The sequence below is a fragment of the Struthio camelus genome, chromosome Z (genome assembly GCF_040807025.1).
Source record: "Struthio camelus isolate bStrCam1 chromosome Z, bStrCam1.hap1, whole genome shotgun sequence".
Classification (NCBI taxonomy): domain Eukaryota; kingdom Metazoa; phylum Chordata; class Aves; order Struthioniformes; family Struthionidae; genus Struthio; species Struthio camelus.
Genome location: NC_090982.1, coordinates 75,040,910 through 75,067,917, shown reverse-complemented (window position 1 = coordinate 75,067,917; position 27,008 = coordinate 75,040,910). Strand labels below are relative to the sequence as shown.

General features: G+C 38.2%; 1 protein-coding gene across 1 annotated transcript in view; it reads left to right on the top strand.

Moving 5' to 3' along the window:
* Positions 1 to 4,413: 4,413 nt before the first annotated feature.
* Positions 4,414 to 27,008, top strand: part of LOC138064611 (excitatory amino acid transporter 1) — a 65,494-nt gene continuing 42,899 nt past the window's right edge. Inside the window, exons 1-3 of the mRNA XM_068928017.1 lie at positions 4,414 to 4,816; positions 6,422 to 6,696; positions 24,637 to 24,774. Coding sequence (XP_068784118.1) covers positions 6,516 to 6,696; positions 24,637 to 24,774 — 319 coding nt within the window. The 5' untranslated portion in view covers positions 4,414 to 4,816; positions 6,422 to 6,515. The remainder of the gene's footprint in view (positions 4,817 to 6,421; positions 6,697 to 24,636; positions 24,775 to 27,008) is intronic.

The following is a 27,008-nucleotide window of genomic DNA, read 5'->3' as shown; positions in this document are numbered from 1 at the left end:
TAGAAAGCACAGCCTGGCTCCGAGTCTAAATTTGGATGGAATGGGAAAGTCAGGGTCTCAATCAAATGTACACATTTAACAAAGGGAGCTCCAAGAGGATGGTGTAATTCTATACGAGGTTAATCATTTTCCTTCAGTTATTGTAGAGCACAAGCAAAGCAGCTGCACTCACGTGTCCTTTAGATGGTGGGAAAGAATATTTGTAAAAATGTGTCCCTGGCTTAGCACATACAGAGAAAGGGGGGGCCATAGCTAAAATGTGTGAATAAGAATGCTAAAATAATCCAGCATATAATCATGACTCATCAATTTTGTTGATTGTTTCAATTTTGTTTTTTGGTTTTTTTGGAATGATGCTTCTATTGGAATAAAAGAGGTAGGTAAGTGAAGTGTTGTAAAAGCTGGCAAACCTAGTCTTTAAATGTCTGTCTCTGTACCAACTAAATAAAGGTGTTCTTTTTGTGAACCACGACTGGGACTTGTCCACAGCTAAACTTATCACACAGAACTTTCTTAACTTATCCCACAAAAACGTGCGTTCAGTCATTAGACTTTGATATTGTCTAGATAAATCATCATTAAGCTTTCACAATATGTAATTTTAACTTCATTAATTATCATTAAGCACATGTGATCCAGGAGGAAGAACGCAAAGTGATTCCACAGAAAGCTCTTCCACTTGGCTTTGGTATTTATTTGATATATCGTTTCACTGCCAACATTTAGAAAAAGGAGAACTGAAGCACTTGGTGAAAAAAAGGAAACACCAGTGCTGTAAAGAATGAGATGGGCTTTCCTTACAAATGACTCTATGCTAATTCAGATCAGCAGTACGTTTTTCAGAAGTAAATCTTCTGAACTTTAGCTTTCACCATGCTTTGCCTCATATCACGGAGTGGTCTTAGAGGGTGCAAACTGTATTCCTTTAGGATAAAAGGAAACCAGAGAACGCACTCTTGGCATTGATTCACGTTCGGTCCGCAAAACAAGGTGAGAATTCATTCAAAGTAACCCTCCTGCAATGCACACAGGGCAAATGTCAGGTCGTCAGTACCAGCTGTAGATCTACTGATCTGTTCCTGCAAGTCTTCATATCTGCTAACATAATATAGCCTGTGTCTTCTTTGATGTTTATAGAGCACATGTAAGTATATAAATTAAAGCACACTATCTGGTCTGACTGACTTCAGTAAAACAAACATTAACTTTCATTGCATCAGACAATAAAGTACATCTATTGTCAATCAATAAAAAAGTACGTTTTTTATATATGTCTGGCCAAAATTCAGATATCTTTCAAATCCCACTGTGATAAACAGATGTGAAAACAAAAAATGCCAAACTTCAATTTCTCATGCTCGAAAAAAGAAAGAGCCAACCAAATATCTCAGGAAAGAAACACTGCATGGTCGAGTGGAAATACTGGGGAGGCCGAGGCTGTCTTAGCTCTGCCAATTATTTGATACTTTGTATGGATTAAATTTCACCTCTCTGAGCCTCAATTTCTTCATTGGTACAAACAGGTCATAGTAGTAATTAACAGTTCTTCTCAAATGGATTGGCGCTTACAAGGGAGTCATATGTATATTCTCATTTTGTCCAACTTAATTGAGGATTGGGGACGTACCATTTACTATGAATAAACCCCTTCCTTCCTGAGAGTTTAATTCCAGTTTTGCCTGTGTGGAATAGTTTTCATCAAGCTTCAACAATACTTCATTGAGCTTCTACCTACAAGTCCAAAATTTTAAATTGGATTCAGCCAGTATTAATTGATAGTGCTGATTTATTAATGTGAAGGCTATGTTTACTTTGAATGTTAAGCTTATTCCAGCTGGGATCCACGCACTCACATATTACACTTCTTATTGGCTAGGAAATGAAACAGTTGTACAATTCATTGTTTCATTTCCACTTACATTTGCTACAGCTGACTTCACTGGGTGTTTGTTTGATAGGTGTAGTCATATGTGAAAGTAACAATACCTTATGCTTGAACAGCAGCTTCCGCTCTAATACCATTACCTGTTTTACAAAGGCTTTCAAATACTTTGCTGAAATGCTTTAATGACTGATTTTGTCAGCCACAACCAAGCAGGGCTTGAGCTTACCATGACACGTGGTTTGAGTTGGCTGAATCCATACTGCCTGTCAGGACAAGGTTCAAGCTGAAGCCAGTCCTTACCCTATACTTGCATTTCCCTGCTTTATAAGCCACCTGGTGCCTTGTCAAAAAAGGGCTGAAACCGAAGCCCAAGGCACAAAGGAAAGTGCCGAGCTAATATGCAATATTAGCATATTAGCAATATGCAATAATACTAACATGCTCACCAAGGCCTTAGCTCCTTCTCCATTTTTATGACACAAGAATTGAAGCATACAGAAATTATTTTGTCAATGTAAAATTGGTGGTAACACCAGTGACTGCTGCTTGGTGTTTCTTTACAAAGCAGAATAATAATATTTCTATTTTTCTAATATGAAATAGTTAATTCTAGGATTAAATATTGCATATGAAATCTATCAAATCTGTTGTGTATTTAGCGGGAAATTCCAGTAGGTGCATAGGAATTTTATGCATTGCCAGGAGACGCTGCACTAGTACCTGGTGACTCATTTATTGTTATCCATAGATATCTAAAAAAGATATGTATTGTAATATATAGCACAGTATTCTTTGTATCATTTAATTTCCTTATTTCACAGTCAAAGATAAGTAATTAATAAAAGGAATGGACGTCAGGAAAGGCAGGAGAGAGGGAAAAAGAGGAAAAGAAAATTTTGAACAGGAGCATGTTGCCAACAGCTTAATATTCTGTTCCTCTAAGCAGTACGCAATAATGTCTGTTGCTTACTGAGAGCTAAATAAAAGCATCACTGCTGAACTTAAGCTAAGCTGTAAGACTGCTCATTGCCCATTTTCGTTTTGTCTCACTGAATAGCTAATTCTCTCTCACACGATTTTACGAGTCTCTCATAAAGTCTACTACTAATGAAAGCATTAAAGAATGACCTACTGTTGGATCACCTTAGTTTGGGACCTGACCCCTGTCCTGTTAAGGCAACTGGAACATTACCATTCATATGAACTCGGGGCAGAATGAAGTCCTCATCTGGGAAGTTTCACAGCAAGCTACGCCAAAAAGAAACATCAAACAAGCAGCTCTCTAAAGGCCAAAGGTCTGCTAAGAGGTCAGCTCCAATCTCCAGGCAAAATGGTGAAAATAGTTAAAAACTGTGCCATGAAGAATAAGGGTGAGATAGAAATTTAAGCATCCCATGTATAAGAAATTGCAGCATGCGGTGTTAAAGAGGAAAAATGGTTTCTGACTTTGCAATAGAAGCTGTCAACAATTTGTCTTGCCTTTTTTTTTTTAAATGAAGCAAATAAGGAAATTCAGATGTCTGTTTTCTGTCTTGAGTCAGATACCTACCATCAAAACTCTGCAATTCTCCACCCTAATGCAAACCTATGTTAATCACAAGTATGGTTGCTTTTTACTATAAGTTGTTTTTCTCTACATTATTAATTATTATCTGAAATACCGTTAAAATAGCAAGCACTTTAGCAAAACCACTACTGTGATTTTGTGGAAGTAACACTACTCTTAATTTTATTCCTTACCTATTCTTAATAATTTTAATGTGCCTATAACCTAGGACTATTTCTACAGATTCATAATGGCTCTACAGGAAAAACACTGAAAGTCACATCCTGTATAAATAAGCTGCTTAAACTATACCTTTAGCATATATTTATGTAAATTTTCATTTACATTTTTTGTCCATCTTCTCAGAAAATACTCTTTACAATCTCATGAAAGATATGCTGAAATACAGTTATTGAATATTTTAAACTGACTCGACCAACATTTAAAATGAAAATGTTCCTCTAAAAAGCGAAGGAAGGTCTTTGTGTATCCCACTGCCTCTCCTCCCCAGACATCTTTTCAATAGCGCAAAGTTTTAAATGTTAAAAAAACTGAAGGCCACTTATTTCGCAAAAGTGGATGTTTTATGCTTTCCCCTTTATCATGCACGCCACGCTTTTGAAACAGGCTGAATGGAGCTTAGGATCCAGGGCTAAGCAACAGGCAAGTCTCATCATGTATTTTGAATATCTACAAGAAACATACAGAGAATTATAGCTGATTGATCATGTTTTTTCTCTATTCTTGATAATGCTCCAGTTGCTTCTGAAAGATACGTCTGGTTCCCCACCCTGGAAAGCGTGACTTCACGAATAACTGACTCTTAGAATTAGAAAATATGTGATAACCTTAAACCATGCCTCTCTGTAGAGCAAACTAACACGCTCACATACTTTAATCGTTTACTTTAAAAAGCACAGGAATAGCGTTATATAATTAGGTTTAGGCTTTTCAGCTTCCCAGTATCGCTCTAATCAAGAGGAGCTCCAGCCTCCTCTGCTGTGTGTGTGTGTGTGTGTGATCCTGCAACTCTTCCTGGGGTCTGATTTTGCATTTCTAATGAGGCTGAACTGACAAAGCGTGAAAGTGGTCTAAAAGGAAAAACAAAGGCAGCGACCCCGTTTTGAGCGTGCCAAGACTAATCAATATTCCAGAAGCTCCGCTTTCCCCTCTCTTCTGATGTGGTTGTATTTTTGTCGGAGCTGGGCTATTAGTCTCCTCCCCTTTCCTTAAGTTACAGCGGCAGTGAAGCGCTGTCTTGCGGAGCACATGCAGACTGTCAGGTTTCTGTCTCCTGCTCGCTGAACTTCGCTGCTCTGTTGCGTTTGCTGGGCAATCGCCACCTCCTCGGCCCGGCGTGCCTACAGTACCGAGGACCCGAGAAGGTGAGCCGGCGACGGTTACGTTTGGTGGGGTTTCGAGCAGGGCGTCTTCATTCTTCACGCTCTTCCTTTGTATTTCACTTAGTGTAATGTGATCTTTTTGGTTATACCTATGTTCTTTCTTGATCTTGATGTTGGTTATAAAGGACGGATTATCTGCATTAATGGCCTCGGGAAAGAAAAAGCAGCGTGAATGAATCGTTAGGTTTTTTTTTTTTTTTTAATACAAAATACTGAAAACTAATTGTGCTGAACTGAATCCTTGAGGCTGGCAGTATTCGTGTCACCAGGCTAGAACTCTTTGCAGCTTCTATGAATGTTCAGGGACTGAAAACAAGTAACACATAACATTCTGTTAAAATTCATGGAGAATATTATACTAACGTGCCGGTCTTCAAATAGATGGTGATCACATGCCATCAACATGATGTTACAACATGGTATTTTCCCTAAAACATGCTGTTTTAAACCCTGTGTATTTATACTCTAAATGTTTCCTGAAAAATGTATTTTAAGTACTAGGTTTAGTAAAAGTAAGATGTTAAATCTGTATCATGTAGAAACGGAGATAAATTTTAGTTGAAGTAGCTAATTCTGGCCATTTGTGAACTCCCAGTTTCCTCAGAAAAACATGCCTGTGTAGTATTAATTAATGCTTCAGAAAACTGGATTCTCAGTCTGAAAAACACCTTTGTGCAGATTCCATTATTCATAAATAAATTCATGTCAAGCAGCCATAAAAATTTTCATACTTAAATGAAAAGTAATGAATGCCCTCATGGAGGGTTTTGAATATTAAAGCATTTTAAAGTTGATTCAGTGTGTGATTCTTTAAAATCAGATTGTAGCCCCGTACTTGCTCAGAGGCAAAGCTAACCATTCCTTTGCGAGGTGTGCTTGTGTTGCAGTCTGAAATGACAAGCTAAGTGGGATATCACTTCTGATGTTTTACAGATGTGCTCCGAATAGTTTATACACTTCAGAGATGAATATTGTCAACATAAAAGTGTCAAAGGCATATCTTCTAAAAAGTAGCTGGGGGATAAATAAACTATTCCTGCTGTGTTTTGCCACGTGAAAAGGAGGAGTTCAGCCAATGCATTCAACCGTTTAAAAAGATCTGAATGCAGAATGTTTTAAACGTTCTAGTTCAAGCAAAATATTTCTCTCCAGGGATTAATATGAGAGTGAGTTGGAATTTTTTTCAGATAACATGTGCCTGCTAAAGAGATGAAAAGTAGGCCTGACAGACAGTTTTAAATATTATAGCACCTTATGTGCCTATGAATTGTACCAGTTTTACTTTGCTATACCTCTAGTGACTGCAAAAAATTTGCTCCTGCATTTTATCAGCATGACAGGAGATTCAGACTTAATTTCTGAAGGCATAAAATACATACCTGAACAGTCCATATAATCCTTCTTTCAGAGCGTTCTTCGAACAATCATTGAGGTTATTTACCAAAAACTGCAATCAGAAACTTTGATAAATACAAATAACAGAAGTCTTACTGAAACGTGGAGAATAACTATTTGCTTCCATGTGAACATATGGCTAATCATTCCTCTGAAATCTTATTGTGAGAGTTGATATTTCTTGTCTTACAGGTTTCTCCAGTGCCTCCCAAGGTAAAGGGTCTTCCACTTTTCTGAAGGGATTTTGACAGAAGTAAGCTGTAAGAGAAAACTTCCTGCAAGATAGATGACTAAAGGTAACGGAGAAGATCCAAAAACTGGAACTAGGATGGAACGCTTTCAACAAGGAGTCCGGAAACGTACACTTTTGGCCAAAAAAAAGGTGCAGAGCATAACAAAGGATGATGTTAAAAGTTATTTATTGAGGAACGCCTTTGTGCTCTTCACTGTTGTTGCTGTGATTCTCGGTGAGTAATTTGTTCATTAGGAATATTCCAATGCTTTTGACAATGACAATTTGCATTACAAATGAGATCCCAAATTCTTCTGTGCTGATAAGAATGTTCTGGCTTGGAGAGTTTGGGCTTTGACAGCTGCATGTTGATGTTTTGGGAAGAGCCATTTTAATTATTCCAATATTCCTAAGGAGAATTTTAGCGAAAGAAATTAGCTGTTATGGATTCTTCTCTTAAAAAAAAAATCAGAAACAATAACTATATTGAATGTTCTCAAGAAAAATCATATTCTGCTGAAAACAGCTGCAGCATAATGCTCAGGATATAAATTTTACTTCCGTAATCTATCCAAATTAACATTTTGCAATGACAACCAGGAGTCCTCAGTGAATGAAATGGAAATTAAAAGGTTACTTATTTCTGAGCTAAATTAAATACTAGAGCATCGATCTTTTCACTCTTCCCTTGTCAAAGGCAAAACAACAACCAAACCTAAGCACAAGCTTATCCTCTCTCAGTTGCTCACAATCTTACACATGCATCTTTCAGATGCAGTTAAGGAAACAATAGAAATGCAACTTGTTTAAAGGACTGCAAGATAGCATCTGATTAGATGCCTTTTCAGGGTGTACGGAGGGAAATCCAGAACAAACAACAGCATTTAGATTTGGAATGCACGAAAATGTTAACTTAAAATAGAGTATTTTGAATGTATATTAGAGAGTCATCTGAGAAAAACATATAATTTTTTTTACCAAAATTTGCTTTATAAAATTATGGGATCATTTTTGGTCATTTTCGTTAACTTCGGATTAATTTTCTAAATGACACCATATGTTTTATGAAATAGCATTGCTTATAATGTGAGTAGAAACATTATGACTTTCCCTTACTATTTTTTTTTCCAATCAATTTAAAATATAAAACTGTGCATCTGCTCAACAAAACCCAAATGTTAGCATCTACATATAAGGGTACATATCCTACACCTACATAGGTCCTAATGTCCATGATGAGGCTGTTCCATATGAATTTGCATGCCCTGTTTCCAAATCTTTTTTGAGAATTAGACATTTTAGGGCTTAACCATTATCATTGTTTGATACCATATCTGCAGGGTTATTTTAAATTAATTGCAGTTTTCATGGTCTTTCTGGGAGAGAAAGTAATAATTTACATATGGGTAAAATAAAGTATTTTGCTGCTATAACAGAAATATCATTCTCTCATATTTTATCAACAGTATTTGAACACAAATGCTTTTCGTTCCCAAATAAGAATTTGTGTGATGTAAAAAAAAAAAACCCTACATTATTATCAGGGTATAAAATTTAGGCATTTTATCTACAGTGTTCAGGAGAGGCAGAACAAACTAAGCAGGTTTTTAAACATTGTCTGATTTCAAAGCAATACGGTTCTTAGATTGCCATCGGTCTGTAGCGGACAACAGGACCAAAGCACTCGTGCTATTTTCTCACTATCGTCTAGCTCCGACGTGACTCCCATCAGACTGGCAATGTGGGAACAGAAACGTAGGCTGGACAAGTGTTTTTACTGTAACTGCATGTTCCAATTGGCTTTAGATAACTGGTGACAAACGTCTGCCCACGGCTCCACTGCCATCTGCAGCAATGGCAGAGTACCAGTAAAGCTAGAGCACGAGTCGGAGGATTGACGGAAACGTGCAGCACAGGGTGAACCAGACGCGCAAATTCGGCTCGTGAACCTAGAGGCGTACCTGGTGTACGACCTGGAAAAGAACCCTCTCGTTACTGTGATGGAATATTCCACAATTTTCTTGCATTTGTTTTTTGTGGTGTAATTTTATGGATTGCTTGTAAAAAGGTAAAACTTGTCTTTTTGGAGGGTTTTTTGCTGTTGTGGAAATATTCACGAGTAAGGAACGGTTGGCTGAAGAGTTTGGAACAAACAGTCAGTGGTTGAACTGCATCTGTCCAGTTTGGCAAGAACTGAAATGTTGTCGTCTCTCAGTTGTTTGGGGACCTATGGAAAATCAGATGGTGGGCTTGATCCGCTTCCTAGCGGACAGTAATCAACAGCATTGCAAAATTAACCCAGCAATTAGCACCGCTGACTGCGTCATCAGAGATGCCTGAATGTGTATGTAGATGGAAACCGAACTGTACTCAGGTCAGGGTTGAATCGCTTACAAGAAATAATGCTCAGTGATGCTGTCTAATCTACACAGACCGAGGATATCAGTTTCTAGGGCTGTTAGTCCAACAGTTTGCATAAGGCTAAACTCAGCAAAAGCAAAATTTAAGCTTAAAGGAGAGTAACAGTGCTTCAGAAACATTTCCTTCAAGCCTCTGTTGTCAAGGGACTGAGATGAAAAAGCCTATTTAGCAGAGCATTTCCGACTTCTTTGCTGCACAGGATTGATGCTGGTAGAGGTTAAGTGGTTAGGATCATATGTCTTAGCCCTGTTTCAGGACTGTAGCTTATAAGCGGCACTTGAGTTTGTCAGTTGTGTCTATGGAGGCATGCACTGTGTTATGAAGGGAGTAGCTGCAACATGCATTTGTTTGTTTTGCGTACTTATATTTTGTAGACAGAGCAGAGATTATCTGGCATTCACATGATGAAGAAGAACCGTTTTTTCCTAACTTCTGCTGTTACTCGGATGAAAACTGAGTTTACTAGCTGCTACAATACAAAAATGATAAAGCTTTAAAAATCTAATTATGAAGGTACCGGAAGGATAAGAATTAGGTATGTACTATTGGCTATTTTCTAAAAACCTCAGGAAAGAGCCTTCTGACTTCATATTTTGCTTAGGTAGGGTTGGTCTAGCATATCATCATCATCATCGTTGTTGTTGGTTCTTTCTGATGTAATTTAAACTGCTTTCAGGCCCTTTGAGAAACTTTGAGAAAAGCATGGTCAACAAAGTGAGTTATGATGAAGTCTTTCAGATTCTGCTTGCACACCTAGAAACAGTAAATTAGGTTTTTTACAGTGGATCTTGGCAATAACCAGTAGACCAGAACTGCGTGAGGTGGATTCAGGAAGCCAGCCCGCTGGTGAGTTTCGAACGTCAGAACGACCCGCAGCAGTTCAAGGTAGGCGAGAGGTCTTGATGGCTCATGGAACGTGCGCAGCAAGTCTTACAAACTTTGAAGTGCTAGTCAAATTACTAGCAACATCTCAGTGGCTGCCCTCTCTCCTGTGCTGCTTAGCTTCACTACCCTGTCTCCAAAATGCCTGCTTTTCAGCCACCCTTCCTTTAGCAGGCTCTCTTGATTCTCTGCTTCCTATCTTCCTTTTTCCAAAAATGGCATAGAAGTCCAGACTTTACTCTGGCAAGATTTCTAAATGCCCCAGAAAATCCTGTGGATTCTGACACTTGCACTGAAGGAAAGATCAAGATACAGAGAGATCATGAGAAGCTCTCTACGGAGGAATACTGTTTTAACTGAAACACCCAGTCATGCAGAGCGAGGTTGTGGAGCAAGAAATACAATTTTGTTTCTGCAAAACTGTGAAGCTGCCATGGTGCCAAAACTTCAGCTAAAATCCTCTTTACACTGCCAAAGTTAAATGCTGTAGTTGTCCACTGGGATATTCAAGGGGACAGAGATGGGTCCAGGTCTGGGAGCCTGTTCTGATTTCTGGCTACCCGTCCACCTGGAGCACAGGGCTGGCTGTGTCATGAAAGACAGTCCCTGCTAATTGCTGGTAATGTCACCATAGATGTAATACTTAGATTGGCCCATAAATCTATCCCAGAACCACCACACAAGCCATATGTAGGATGTCAAAACTTTTTAGCATCCTTAAAGTAACAAGTTAAAAATACAGGAAAAGGACAGGAGAGATGATGGGATTACCAGCGTCCCTATGTCCCTGAAACAGCAAACAGTTAAGTAAAGCCTTTAGATGATCCTTCATGCTACACAAAAAAAAAAAAACCTAGACGACCTGAACAGTGAAAAGCCGTGCAGAGCAGCAGATTCTCCTATCTCAACACACTACTTGTCTGAACAATAATTTAAAATGAGTCCTAAGAAGATACAAGTCTCTAATACGCAGGTAGACAGAACCCCTGGATAGCACTCACAACACTTTTGTGTTGAAACCGATCTTTTCTGCTACTGGCAGATCCTCAGTATCCACTGAAGACTGAGAATGACATACCCAGAGAAGGGTATTTGACCCCGTTACACACTGACTATGAACATTGTGACAGTGTTTAAGGCAATCTTGGTAAAATTTGCATGAGAACAAAACAAAGATCCATCATGGTAGGAGAAAAAGCTGTGGGAGGCAAGTCCTAGGTGAGAGAGCATGGTAAAACATAAAGACAGAAATCCAGTATCACACACAGAGTTAAGAAATACACAAGAAAATCAAGATAGTTGAGGGACGACTAGGGAAAAATTAATTCCGTTTTTGCTGAACTCAGAAGCTCTCTCTGTCCCTATGCTCTCCTAAAGAACCTGCACAGCACAAATGCTCTTTCACACTGAGTGATTGCAATCTTCCTACTAATACCTTAAAAACATCGCTAAGCAAAACCTTAATTCTATTTGAAGTTAAGAAATATATACAATTTGGGGAAAAAATGTAAAAAGAGCTGTTAATGTCCTTAAAACAGAGTAACTTAAAAATTCAAAATTGATGATCCCTTATAAAAAGTACAGAAATAGTCAAAGAACTTTAACTCTGCTATTAACAAGCTAGTAATAAGAAACTCAGACTGTGAAATATTAATAGCACACTAGTTTAGCAGCTACTTGCAAAAAAAGAATTACAGAAAGTTATTACCATAATCTTAATTTCTTATTGTACACTCCAGTGTTATTGAAATGAAACAACACTGGTTCTTGGACTGCCATACATAGCACAGAGTAGCAATACACTCGGCTACTTTGTGAATCACAACTGTACGTCTTGGGACAGTGACTACAGAGATATTAGGAAAGGTACAAAATGCCCTAAAAGCATAACTTTACTACTGTCTTATTTATCTTATCTGTTAAATTGTCAACTCAGTGAACTTGCGCAGTGGTGCTGAAGAGCATCGTTTCTGAGTTGTCATAAAACAATCTAGAGAAACATTCACTGCCCTCTGCCTACGGATGGTACAAATGTAGTACCCAAACAAAAGCTTGGTGGGCTTCTCAGTATTCTCTAGCAATTCAGGTGACATTGATTCAGCGAGATTGACGTATTTAATACCACTTCTTACAAAGCAGATTTCCGGGCTATCCTAGGTGGAATGCAGGATGTCAGCAACGTGAGACAGTTAGGATGTTTACGTGATTCCTAAGAGATTTTACTGAGAAATTTCCCAGCAATGGGAGTAGAACATGGCAATCATGCTATCGAAAGATATGTTAAAACAGAAACAACGTTCAGCTTAAAAACTGTCAAGAAACATTTCTGGCGTTTGTACGACCGCCAGATGGGACTAAAAAGACATTTCAGCAGCAACTGGATTAGTGCTAGGGGTTGCCAGTCCTTTCCACTTTGGAGTATGTGTGCACTGCAGTCACTATGGTGACTGCAAAGCAGTACAAAACCATAAGCAAGGTGCCAATAACTTGTATGCTGAGTAAATGTTTAACATGGTTGCATTCTTATTGGTGCCCTCACTATTGTGAAGCGAGAATGAGTTGTCGTCTGCGCTAGAATGTCTTCTTTGAGGTGGGCGCATAGAAGGTGTAGCCCAAGAAAGCGTGTTCAGTTGTTTATGAATTCCTGAAACTTTCCGTTCATCTGGCTTAAATTTCTCACATAATTTCTTGAAATAAGCAGGCATCTAAAAGTTTCCAGGGATTTTCTGATATCAAAGAAGAAACAGTTTTAAAAAATATTTATCCTTTTAGGTGAATTGAGACAGTGCATTTGAAAATGTATATAAAGAAAGCTAGTATTAAAGAAAGGTAAATAAAGAAATTCAGTGTTTTAGAACATTTTTTCAGCATCTTTAGGATTTAGCATCTTTTATCACATACTTGTTGCCCAGCATAATACAGCCCAGTTCAATCTGGAGCTCTGGAGAAACAAATGCAAATGGTAAAAGGAAAAACAGTAAGGAGCTAAGGGATTTCTTCCTCATGAGCTAACTTCTCTAAATTAATTGTTTACACAATATACTGTGAAATGTACAGTGCATATTAGAAAACAATTAGGCTTCTGACCAAGGAGTTTTGAATTAGATGACTGACACAACAAAAATAATAGAGCCTACAGAATAGAGAAGACACTATGGGAAATAGGGAAAGACCAAATAACGAGCAATAGTTATACACCATGTGCGTGGTTCCCACTGTTTACTGTACCTTGGCATAACTGAAAATTAACTTATTGAAGAAAGGTCTATTAAAGATGTGGTTTAAGTGTTCAGCACCATTTACACAGAAACATAAACTGCTCACTTAAATTAGTTCAGGTAAAAGCTCTGTTTTAACCATTCACAAGGACTGAAATAAAAAAAAGACTGTCTTTGTATGAATATAGCAGGAGCAGTAATTAGGGAATTCCTGGCAGTAGTAACTGAAGGCAGCTGATAAATAAGACGACTGCATACATTTTGATATCTTTTAAAATCATTTTGACTTGAGAATACATGTATTAAACGAGGACCTACAATCTAGTCCCTTGATCAAGGTCCAGAGGCGCAGAGCCCTCACCTCAGGAACGCTCTTGAGGAAGCTCTTGAGGAACTTGACTCACCCTTTTCCTTTCAAAAGGCATGGAAGTTACAGGAGGCTGCAAGTCCACCTTTCCTTTCAAAGTTGTGTCCTTGTGCCGAAGGAAATGCAAGACTTACTGTAAGGGCAAACATTTACACCAAAAGAGTAAAACACAGCATGACATTTTAATCTAATGGCTAAAACATTCACCTGCAACAGGGAATCCAAGGTTCCCGGAGAACCCACGGAGCAAGAACAGGAACACAGGGCGTCCCACATCCACTTGATTCTTGTATGTGTGTTGGCGTGTGGGACCTGCTCAGTTTCTGGATCCCTGGGATTTTTACTGGAATTAGGCAAATAGACATTTAGGTCACAGCAATTCTGGGAAAAAACACAAGCAGAGCTGTGAGAATTGAGTCTTTCAAAGCAAATGGATGAGCACCCATTACCTTTACTAAGCTTTTTATCTGGAGGGACTTTCAGGGTCACAGTTTTGGACTTCGGCACTTATTTTGTATTCAAGTATTGTTCCTGGTGCCAGCGTCCCTTTGCCATTTGTGTGACCTTTAAGATAGGGAAGTTTTGCCATTCTGAATAGTGCCTAACAGTGAGGAGAGAGGTATCATAACCTATATGGAGAGTACGTCTTAATTAATCCTCCGTGCTACAACATTTCAGAATCACAGACCAGCCGCTTTATCCTTCACATGATTTAACTCTTAAGATTTTAGGCACTGAAAAGGCTTACCTGAGGCATCTTTTTAATCAACTAAAACAAAACACTTTGAAATTTGTATGTTGAAAGAGGCTGTTAGCCAGTAAACTGAACAGACAGAGGGTTTTAGTTGTGGAAAGTTTCATCAAAGTCATCTTAAGATTTTAGGGATGAAGTGGTTCAACTAACAAAATCAGCCACTTCAACAAAGAGCTAGGAACTGCAAGTATACTAGCTATCTTTCTAAAAAGATGACAATACGATTCCATGAATTAGTCAGAAACCTGCATTCCTCATTGAGAAAATGTACTGAATGATAAGTTAAACATAAATAAAGGATTACAGGAATACTTAACCTGATAGGGCAACAGTCTTGCCTGTTCTACAACAGGAAATCCTTCCTTTCAGTCTTTTCGGGTTGTTTGTATGTGTCAGCAAAATACTGGATAAAAACAGGCCTTTCAAGTCTTTTAAAGATGTAGAAGATAACTCATAACTCAAAGAGAACTCATATCTGCCATGAGGCAAACACCTCAATTACAAATTTAGAATATCAACAGTAAACTACATTAACAGGTGGTTTTGTAGGAATGAATCTCTAGCTCCTGAGAGATATGAATGCATAATTTCAGTGTCCCGCAAGTTACGGTATAATATCGCACATCCAGGAAGGCAGGCCTACAGTGAACTGCTTTGGTAACGTGTGCCCGAGGGGGGATTAAGAAAACAAGAAAAGGCAGCTAGCAAGGTCTAACCTCAGGCTCTCTCTTAAACTACACCAGAAATTTTTTGAACGCTGTTTTCTGGGTATGTTTGCACAAAGTTCTTGGCGCTAAGGGACCTCAGTCTCATTGACTGTGACTCCTGAGCATTACTGTACTGTAAAAAAGACAGCAATAAAGATGGGCAGCTGAAACTGTTGTAGAGTAAAACAGAATCTAGTGCTGTTACGGATTATGACAGCTTCCAGTAGAAGAAAGACAGGCAAGAAAGAAATGCAAAGGCAATAAAATAACTATGTAAACTTTAAAAGAGAACAGCTTTCTTATCTGTTAGGAACTAACCTTTATGTGAATAAAAGCATGAACACTAGTCCAAGAAGCTGAAGCAGCAAAGTAAACCCAGCCCTGAAAAAATAATTATTATAATAATTTTGTAAATCACTGAGTAGCACCTTAATTATAAATTATGCTTCACAAAATGTAATCTGAGAGTTATTGTATATGCCTGATCTTTTCATATGCATAGTAAGGGAGAATGCCCGAATTCTGATGGAACTGCTTGTGATTTTTTGCATCAGATTTTTTTATTCTATAGCTCAGAGACGAATAAGAATGCACAACCTAGGAGTAGTTTGTGTTTCCATAAAGTTTTCATTTGGTGATGAAATCAGGCATAATCTCCCTATTTCATACAGAACAGTCTGCTTCAATACCAGAAGTGAAAACTCTTCTTCATTCCAAATCCTCTACCTAAGCCCTGCAATTACTTCTCTTTTGTTGTAATTTATAAGACAAATCAAAGATACGAAATAAATATAGAGTCAGTTCAAGGAAGATGGGGGAAAAAAGTAATAAAAAAATATAGAGAGTAACAGAGAAGCATAAATTGGACAAGAAGAGAAAGATATGCTGGACATGCTATCATAAAAGAAGAAAATTACCTCTTAATTGGGGAAGAAAGGCAAGTGAGCCAAGTAACTCATGGGAGAAGGGAGAGAATGTAAGAGAGTGACACAGGAGCCAAAAACTAGCAAAGAACACACTACAACGATTTTTTAAAAATCTTTCTAACGGCACTGAAATGACCCTAGATTTGGTATACACATACACTGGTATAGGCAGTACATCAAAAAACACTAATTATACTCATTCCTTAATTACATCAGTTCTTTCTTACAGCTTCAGACTGCTTATTCCCTTCAGATACCTTCTCCTTACAAAATCCAAGAAGAGACTGGTGTGTCTACAGCGAAGATAATGCGCAAGTGCTAAGCCATAGTAAAGAAAGGCATTTCAGGAGTTCAGGCACCACCAGAATTAGGCAGCATGAGGCAGAGTTTTAGTGACTTAATTTTGAGCTGCCAATTAAGTACCTACGTACCTATGTAGGTAAAATAAGTGAAAATGACAAAAATACCTCTGGATCACAAAAGCTAACTAAATAATGAAATCAGGGTCTGGTGTGATTTTCTCCTGGATGGTAATAGCTCTCACTGGATGAAGTATATTTTTGATAAATCAAACCACAACCTCTTGCACAGAGGAGTGTCAGGTTCAGGAGGCAGGCACTCCTCAGGCGCGCAGTGACTGCAGCCCTGGGACCCAGTCTCTCCTCTGTACAGTCAGAGCAGCAGTGCTCCCTGAGCAAGAATGACACAACGACTTCTCCCCTTCTGATGCCGGGAACAACTTTTGACACCGACCCTTTGGTGTAAAATCTGCTTTTTCGTGGACATGTCTTTTTTTTTTTTTTTTTTTTTTTTTAAATAGTCTTAAAATTCCGTCCAGGTGGAATTTGAAGATCTTATGCCAGCTCTTCTCTGATCTTCCATAGCTGAGTTGGAGCAGGAGTTCCAGCTAGACTACTGGATGTCCGGAAATCTCAGAGAGCCTCAGGGTGCACGTGTGCAGGCACAACAACTCTGTAGCACATGGGCAGTGACTTCAGCACTCCCAGGAAGTGTCAGGCCTGCCACAGATCAATGCATGCCTACCAGGACTACCATGGGTAGTCTCTTTGTGTTCAGGAAGCACAGTGCATCCTGAATAAAGTGCATTTGTGTTTTATGCACAAGCCAGGTAGTCCATTCTTCCCAATAGAAATAAGTCAACAAGAAATTATAAGGTGTATCATTTTGCTGCTAGCATTCTCCCATATCACAGTAACATCTCATATCGCAACCTTTTGGATCCCAGTCATTTCAAGGATATTTGGCTCTTTTACAGGACTACTTCCCCGATTTCCCTGAGGATCTCTCTCCAGCAAAGGAGAAGGGGACTATCTCTGTCCACATTAACCCATGTTCCATTTCAATGTAGCCACATATATAGTCACATAAGATATGAGAGCTACTTGGGGCGTACCTCCTTAAGCTCTCTACTGCAGGGGCTTCATCGAGTTAAAACTGAAGGAACGTATCATACAAGAATAAAAAGAAACAGAGGTGAGAGTCTGTGCTAGGTCTCTATCAGAGGAGTTCTGTAAAGGAAAATCAACTAATTTACGAGGCCAATTGATACTTGGTCTTTTTCAGGTCTGAAAGAGAGCAGAAAGTGCAGGTTGAAAACAACTGCTCTGAAATCAGTCTCAGAAGAGAATTAAATTAATTTTAAACCATCTGCCTATTAGCTCCAAATCTGGATTGCTGTAGATGAGGAAGAGTAATTGATCAGATTGCTTAAAAGGGTATGTTTCCATGATGGATTAAACCAGACTATATTCTGCCCCTGTCCCTGGCTGCATATTTCCAACCGCACTTGTTTTGTCTCCTCCCTCTCTGTTGCAGCAGCACTGATGTCATCCAACAGAGCACTAACCCTGGCCAGGGAACTAAACTGGCAGAAAAATAACCCAGTAAAAAACAGTTTCCTTCTGGGTTAGTTCCCACGTGAGCTTGGCTCAGTATTTGACAAATGCAAGTGCATTGTAGGAGAGGTAAAAAAAAAAAAAATAAAATAAAAAAAAAACAACGGATTAGCTTAAATTGTAGCCCCTTCCTGGCTATAGCAGCTTTGTGCTGACTCCCCACAGCATCACCTGTCTGTTTGATGCCACCTATGCCCTTCCTTAGGTTACCACCTACCTCAAAACTTGCAAAAAAACAGCCTGTAACTGTCTTTCCCCTGCACGGAATTTTCCCTTTTTTGTAATCAAGATTCATAGAGTGCTCTTCAAGTTGTCCTACCAAATTTACTTTCTGAGAAGGAGGTGGAAAGAAGATCATAACCTTACCCCTTTAGCATAAAGGAGGCCAGAGAGATGTAACAAGGCAGCAGTGGTGACTGTATAATGGAGGAAGTAGTTTACTTACTTACACTAGTAGTAGTGATTATTATTAAATGAGTCAAAAAGCAACTGTAGTTGGGCTCCTAAACAGTCATTAGTATAATAAGAGTTCATCTTTAGTATAAAATCAGTGAAACTAACAAAGAACCACTAAAAAGGTTGCTGCAGAATTTAGGTTTATAGTATTTAGGTTAGCTACCTAGTATTTCGGTTCATCAAAATGGCACCAAGGAAGCATACGTCCCTGCCTACATAACGAAAACTGAAAAACAAAGAATGAGCAGATATCATAGAAGAGAGGAGAAAAAAAGGTTCAATATAAAAATATTCAAAAATATAAAGAACCCTATCAAAAGCATGCAAGTGAGTTCACTGACTGGTGAGTCAGTGGTTTCTAGCGGTGGGTTAAGTAAGATTAAGGAGGACTGATTTTGTCAGCAGCTTAAATTATTTCTTGCCAATAGAGAGGTTATTTACCTGTTCTTTGCAAGAAAATACAGTTGAGGCCTTATCTGAAACTGGTTGTTAGAAGAAAAGGTGTCAGAATGAAATGGTAAATGAGGCAGAAACAAATGGACCAAAGAACAAAAGCATTCATTGGAGAGCTCTGCAGGAACATAAGAATGAAATGGTTGTGCAGCTAACAAAAATATACAGTGTCCCATTAAACTGTAGTAGCCTGCTTCTCTTATTGGCTCTCGCCCAATTTCTGTTATAGAACAAAATGCTATTTGCTTGTTAGTTACAAGGTTTTCTGAATGATCATTAACTATTATTTTAGTGCATCATTTTACCTAGTTTAAGCTAAGCCTTTCCAGCTAGTGTGAAGTTTTCTGTTTCCTGCTGGAAAACAATAGATGAGTCTGTACCTCATTTATTAACAGAAAGGATATCGATATGGACATTCTTTAACAGCGTTTGAGATTTACTAGTAAAAAGCGAAAGTGCCATTTAACTGTTCTTGGTGCGTTCTGTTTGAGCTGGCAAGCACTGATATGGGAAACACAGCTCTTGCACTATGTCATTAATATATCATCTAGTAATTACTTCTCGAAATATACTTGAGTGATTTTTGATCAATTCAAAAGTAAAACTGTTAGATTTTGCATATTCTGCATGAAAACATAGTATAGAGTATAGACATTTAAAAATATATAAACTCCAAATAATGTTATGGTCTTTTATTTCCTGAGTGTTTCTGAAATAAGGTAGAGAACAGAAGTTCATATAAGGATTCATTTTAAAAACTGAGAATTCACTGGCTTAACAAAATTGCTGTTATTTTTCACTTAAACTATCATGACTGTCCTTGGGAGCTTCTGTATTCTCGTTAAATTGTCAGTTATTTGCAGTAGGGGAAAAAATCTATCCTCCTCCCTTTATTAAATCTTTATATCTAATTCTTGTAGGCAGGCAAATTTAAAAAAGAGAGGAGGACAGATTTAAATTTCCCTAGGGTTCTTGAATGAGCACTTAGATCTGGGTAAAGCCTCATCTCTCATCTTCTAATGATGTGGAGTTTTAAACTCACGTGTTGGTGTGCAACTTTTATCTACCTCATCTATCTGTCACACAACATAAAGAATCATGTAAAACAGTTCTTTACCAGTGTGAGACCAAAGGCATTTTGTAATACAGTTAAGAAGCTCTTTATTTGCTGTATGGGAGATTTTAAAATTCATTTTCAAATTCAATTTAGAAAAGTATATAAGCTTATGATACTCTAGTAAAATACTACAGCAAATTTTTGTAAAGACCACAGACAGAAAAAGAAAAAGCATCTCCGTAATTAAACTATTCCTAAAAAATGCATAGCTTAAAAGTATTATTTTTTGTCTTGCTGCTTCAGAACCTGATTCTAATATTCAGTTCACCACATTTTGATGTTAATCCATTTAATAAATTTAGTATAGAAGGTTGTTCCTTAGCAACTACAGATGTACACACAGTTTTAAAAGCCTAATAAGAAGAATACCTTTCCCTTTCTGGCACTGCAGCTCCTGGAAGTGAAAGTCCCATTCACTAAAGTCTTCCTGTCCTGGGAATAAGCAATCCCAAATCATGCCTACCATTTTTACCTTTTCCATCCCACTTGCCCCACTGTCAGCATTATTTTACCCTTCTGCAACTTTCAAGTTTTAAATCCTCTCTTTGCTGTAATCATCTAAACTGAAATTCATTTTGAACATCAACATTGGTATAAAAACGCCATAAAACAATTTAGTTCTAGGATTTTTCTATATTTTTGGGAGGAAAATTTCCAGTCTTTCCTCCATTCATTGTTTCCTTTCTACATTTTCACTTGTCATCTTCTTCCATAAGAAGATGTTGCAACGGAAGTAAGGCAAAGCACCTATCTCCAACACCCTACAGCAACCAGGTGCTTTCTCACAGGTGGTTCCTGGAGAACCCAACACCATAGTCTCCTTTACTGACTGAGGTTAATACTGTAACGCAGGCTCCTGTCTCTAACATTGGCCAGTAACTTGTTCTTATGAAAATAATTTAACAAGAACAACAAACAGTATAAAGCTACCCTTCCTCCAACATGCCTTCTAAATTACTAATTGCTAAAAGGCAGGAAACTTCTTGAGTTAAGGGTTGTATATAGATTGTTACGGCTTAACAACTCCCACAGATCTGTCCTACGTGAACCTAATCCCTTTTGGACCAATGCATTTCTTATACGATTTAATTCTGCATTGTGGAAAAAAACCCGCTGTCTTGTCTTTAAGCTTGTTTAGATAAGCTTATTGGGAGCATAAGCTGCCTCCCCATTGTTGTGTTGTGAAAAATAGCAAACTATCATGAAATGATAATTGCAAAAAATAGTGAGTAGATTATTTTCCAAGCAAAATAATCGAAATCCATTTTGCCTTTGTTGTTATGGAAACTATTTCAAAAAAGCTGTGCTACACCTCCAGTCTAGCTGCCTGCCCTTCTTGGTGGAATGGGAACAACGCCTTTCCGTTACATCGTTACCTCCGCTAGAGTAAATGCACTTATACAGAAAATACCCTATCATCAGGATTATCTGCAAATTGTGTTTTCCATAAATTTGACTGCATCACTGACAAGTACACCTCAAAAACCATCTTTCTATAACTCTAACCTCATTTACTCCTTTGTGAACAGTATAACTTACTCAGCAATATGGTTCTGTTATAGGATGAGACACCTTCAGAATCCAGCTCCTTAACTTAAATAAGCAGTATTGATTTTTGTCTAGAAAAAGCCTGAAAATTCTGTCCAGAAGTCTGCTCTTTCCTGCAGTGCAGAAACAGTACACCATTTACCATTTGAGGAGTTAGGCTCTGATATCATAGATTAGTTGTTCTTTTCTGTTACAAAGGGTAGACAGAAACCTGCACAACAGGTTGTGGGAGTATGTTTCACACAAGGCTTTGTTTCACTACAATTTTCAGAATTAATCAGAAACTTGAAACTTTTACTGAGAAAGGCCAGCTCTGCTATTCAGTCTTGATCCTGGAGGGTGCTAAGCACTTCAGCTTTTACCACACACACGGGTGTGGATGGTTGCTGTAACACTGCACAACTTCCTAAGGTTTATCTTCTCATACAGTAGGGTCTTACTTCCTGATCTTAGTTTGATACCTAGTCATTGTGTTTATCTTTAAATCATTATGTGGCATTATCTTACTACTTACACCTGTGGAAAAGCTGTCTTGCCAAGTCTGACGTCTGTGTTTCAAGTTCATCATTTATGTTAATAAAATTTTGACAGGAAGGATGTAGAATCCACTTTCTAGGTATTTAAATTCAGAACAGAAAATTCAGTTTCTTCTCCATATGTTCTAAGGAGAAAAGAGACAGGTAAAATCATGCCGTTCCGCCTTAATAATCACAGACTACAGTGACTCTTGCAGTGGGGGAAATCATTTGCTTAAATTCCTTCTCGTGTTGCTAAGATACTAAGGGAACAAAATTAATTTTCAGAAAGTCCTGTGGAGCAACTACTACTATACCTACTTTACAAGCAGGCAAACTGAGTCAAAGAAAGAGTCTTATGATTCAGCCACACCTTCACATGAAGGAAAAGCAGTCCTAAGATTATGGCAGAAAAATTAGTAGCTATCAGGTGTCTGCTCCATTCACCAGAATACACTACCAGGGTACATTTTTTCTGCTTCTCATAAATTCTGTTTGTACACTGCAGTGCTGTGTAACCCTCTAATTATTCACAAAGCATATCAGACAGAAAAAAAAAAAGAATAATTTTTAGGTTTACATGAAGCTTCAGAAACTTGGCTCTCACTACCGATAATATTCATTGAAACAGCCATATACCTAAGCCCTGGTTTCCTCTTAGGCCTCTTTGTACTGCTTGGACAGTAGTGGACTAGATAATCAAGCCCTTACACTATAGCATAAGGACTGGGTCTTATAGCAGCCTCAGAAACCTGTACTAACTTCAGTGGGGCTTTGTACTGGTGCAGAGACTAATCCATGTGGAACTAATTGCAGGACTGTGGTCTAAGTAAGAAACTGGTCTAGTTCTATTTGCTTATTACCCAGTTGTCAAAATGTACTGCTCATTAAGTCCAGAAACAAAGGGTCTAGATGGATTCTTTATATCTCAGAAATGCGTTTCCCATATAAAAAGAAAATAATCAGTAACACTGCAATGGAATTTAAAACCTTACTGAAAAGAAAGAAACTCTAAGGCAGGCGTTTTTGTGCAGAATAATGCAAAGAGGCCCTTTCTCTAAGCAGTTTATGATTTATTTTCGCTTAAAACAACAAATAATGCAAGACGCAGTTTCGCTACATGAGCCCATAGAACATGAATGAGGCTAAAACAAATCTCACAGCTCTCTTCCATAATGCGAGCTCCGTGCTCTGTTCCAAGTGTGTTTCAGTCACTTTTCTCCCATCCTGTACCATCTGAATTTTCTGTCCTGTACAAGAGCTCTCTGGACTCCTCTAACGTAACCAACCTGCTGCAGTCCCTAATAGCATGGTTGGACAGCCTGGGGTCACTGACACGGGAGTTCGAGCTGTTTCCTTACGTCAGCAGGTGCCAACAAACCAGTGCAGGAGCCATAATACAGTATATTAGGAAGCAAAAATTTCCGTGGTAGGCACAAAGTTTTTATCTGCAGCATGGATCTACCAGACTAAAAACGGGTTAAAAAAAGAAAAGCAGAACTGGTTAAAAAGTGGAACGAGCAGATACCAGAAGCTTTCAGCAGAGCGTTCAGTTTTATGAAATTTTCAGGATGTTCCCAAGTTTTAAAAAGTTCCAGAAGTGAGCCTGAGTGCTCTGTTTCCTAATACCACTGAGGACGTATGTCCATGATCAGTGTTAGGAGATGTAAGTCTGCTTGGCTGCCAAAAGGGACAGTGCCACTCTTCTCCAAGGCACATTTCTACCTGTTTCCTTGTAAAGGTACTAATGCTTGTGCAGCCATGCAAACAAGTCAGCTCAGGGAACTGACCCAGCAGCAAATTTACCTAGTAAAATAAATTATTTCTGTAGCAAGATCAATCCTCTGATCCAGCGTTCCTTACAGCCACAAAATCCCAAAGGCCAGTAATAGACAGTGGGAAAGAACATGGACGGAGGAGCGGGAAAGAGGGATGGGTGAGTTTCGCCGTCCATATGGTTAAAGAGTGTTCCAGATACAACCATATGTTACCTGGCTGGGTGTAGAAAGTCTATGTCAGATGGGCACCAAACCACTTAACGCTCAGTAAGTTGTAACTAGTTGTGTCAATTAACCCTATAATTGCGAGCAATTTGTGCCAATGTGCAGGACAAAAATCCAGTAAGTTCCAGCTCAGAAGTTTGGATTGCCGCATGTGTCAGCCTGTTTGTGGCTTCCGGTTGTAAGTCTATCTCAAGCATCACTTGCCTGTTCCTTGTGAGGTAAATGGATTCAGGCACCCCTTTCCCCTGCTCCTCCAGGCATTGAAACCCATCACTTAGTCATCCAGTAAGACCTTCAAACACTGATTAGCTGCTGCTTTGCAAGCGCCTGCGTTTCTGAAGGCAGGCATGTATAAAGCTACTTACAACCTGATGTTGTTGTGCTGCTTAAAGCCCTAACCACAATGGGATTCTCAGCGAAGTCTCCCCTAGCTATCTCATTCAATCTGAAGCATGCCTATAGGATCATGCCCTACGCATAGAACAGGCATGGACAAGACTTCTGAAGGTCAGTGGCTAGTATGTATATGCATTGCATATATATTTACATTCAAAATTCCAGAAGTCAGAGCACTCAGCTGCAGAAGTAGGGATTGTTTCCTTTTCATTAACACCCAAGAGGTACCTTTTACATAAAACTAGAGTTTAAAAATAATAATGCAAATTTAGCCTTCTGAAACTGCTACACTAAAAAACACCTTGCACTGACTTTAATAGGACTATTCATATAGCTACTGATATTTGAGAGAAAATATCGGATGCAATCTGGAGTATAACAAATACTGCATGTTCTAATCAGCTATCTCAGTAATAAGTACTACACAGATATTCATGTTCATTTGTTACTCTTCCTTTAGAAGAGTAAGTCATGATATTTTTTTCCCTCCCCTCAGGTGTAATCCTTGGATTTTCTCTCCGATCATATAAGATGAGTTATCGGGAAGTCAAGTACTTTTCATTTCCAGGAGAACTACTCATGAGGATGCTGCAAATGCTGGTCCTGCCACTAATTGTATCCAGTTTAGTCACAGGTAAAAGAATCAAAAGATTTTTCATTCTGAAATTTTCTGTTAAATAATTTGATTAAGATGCACACACCAAATCGTAAGAAATGAACATTCCATATGCTAGAACAGAAATGTAATAACCTGCAGAATGAGATATTGCTGCTATTGCTGTTTTGGAGATGGTATCACAAGGTTCAAATTAATATGCAAAGTAATTAAAAGATGTTTTTCCAAATTCCAAGTCACTCCAACTGTGCAAATTATTTTATGTAGCTGCTATGGAGCAGACTTTGTACTTCAATTTCTTCTCTTACTGTCTAGACTGATACCTTCTTCCATTAAATCTGACTGTTACGAAAGATAAGAAATCTCAGAAAAATAGTAAACATTGCATCTATGTTCTAAGACACAACAAACTTTAAACTATTAATCACAGGCAAGAATCTGTGCCGCTGATCTGTAAAGCATCTGTCTACCTCCTGTCCTTTTAGCAGCAAACTGGAAACAATAAGTGATAGATATATTGTTTGGAGGAGATTTTATCCCATCCGTTCGGATATCCTTTCTTCTGGTCAGCAACTCTATTATTAATCTTCAAGCACTCTTTATTAAGTTGTTCTTTGAGCTATAGATATAATAATTAATTTAACATGATGATGGATGCCCAGCCATTTCACCTCTAGGAAGTCTCATGCAAGAGCTCTCAGATTTTGAATGAATATTAAAGCTCAGGGCACACCTGTGATATATTCATCCTTTTAATTATATGAAGAAAAGAAGGCATAGATTTTGCTCTATCAGCAAATCAGCGGTACAGCTAGGAGAAGAACTTAATCAGAACCACCTAATGTGCAGTCCTAAAATCTAAATATCTAACACACTATCTTTATCGATAGAGGATCCGGAGCCTATAAGCTGTTCTCTATTCCACTGGTTTTCAGTCATTTTAATATCAGGATCTACTTTTTGAAATGCATATAAGTATAGGCCCCATCTGTACAGGTTCTAAAGCCAGTATACATATATATGAGCTGTTAATATAACAATAGAAAACTATAGTATTCACAGTCAAAAAATTAATCGCCTTCACATCTTTCAGGGAGAAATGTTTGTCTCGATACACACAGGCTATATGGATATGGAATGCGTGCTGAAACTAGAGAGAAATGTATAAATCTTGTAGGCAAAACAATGACAGGTTTTCTTCCCAACCCGTCTGCTATAATTCTATTACTCCTTACATTCTGTATCTCATATCTCTTTGCTATCCTCTTCTCTCTTCCACGCACAGAATCCCCAGCTTGACTGGCCATTGATAGAAAAAAAACACTACACGTAGAAAGGGAAAGACATTTACCTTTTCTTGGTGTAAACTGAGACTGACACAGCTGCTCCTGCTGCCCCATTTTGTAGGTTGAGTCACTGCAGGAACAATTATCTGCTCAGTTCCTTGTAGCTCTGCATCCTTATTGCTTCCTTGAGAGACCTGAAGGTCAATTCAGGAAATTTGGACTATCAGTCATCCTATACAAGCATTTGCATTTACTTATTTTCAAAATTTAAGCTTTCTTAATCAGGAACAGTACAGTGGCAGAAAACCTAATGCAATTCACAAATGACAGATTTCAATCTAAAAAAAATTCTAAATGCAACAGTGCTATGTCCTTTTTTTCATGGGATTATGGAAATTTTCCAGTTTATTGATAACAATTCTGGAAAAAACTGTTTTCTAAACTGAAAAAGACCTCATTAGCACACAGATGATTTTAAAACAAAAAGATGCTCTTAAATATTTGATGCAGAACTGTCATGCTCAGGTAAGTATACAGGTATTATTTATTGTCTAAATAACAGACTGTAATCTTTACAAATATACTGTTGTGCAATTTTACAGACACTCTTGGTTTATATGTGTTGCACGTTATAAGCTAATTAATTGGATAAGAGTGTTATGCTTCTCAAATCAGCTTCTAAAACCACTCCCTGATGCATCCATGAGCCAAATCTCTTATTTTCTGTATTTTGTTCAGCAAAGTTGTAACTGTAAGATTCCTCCCAGGTCTTGCACACTGATAATATAATTACTTCTTCCCATTGTAAATGATTTGAATAAGTATTTTTATTATTTGTAGGCATGAGAGTGTCTCCCAGATACGGTGATCTGGGTTCCCATTTGCATTTATGTGAGTGTGCCCAAAATAACCGGTTATGAGGCTAATGTCAGAACATATGGTCTCTGAGGTGTTAGACTGGTCACA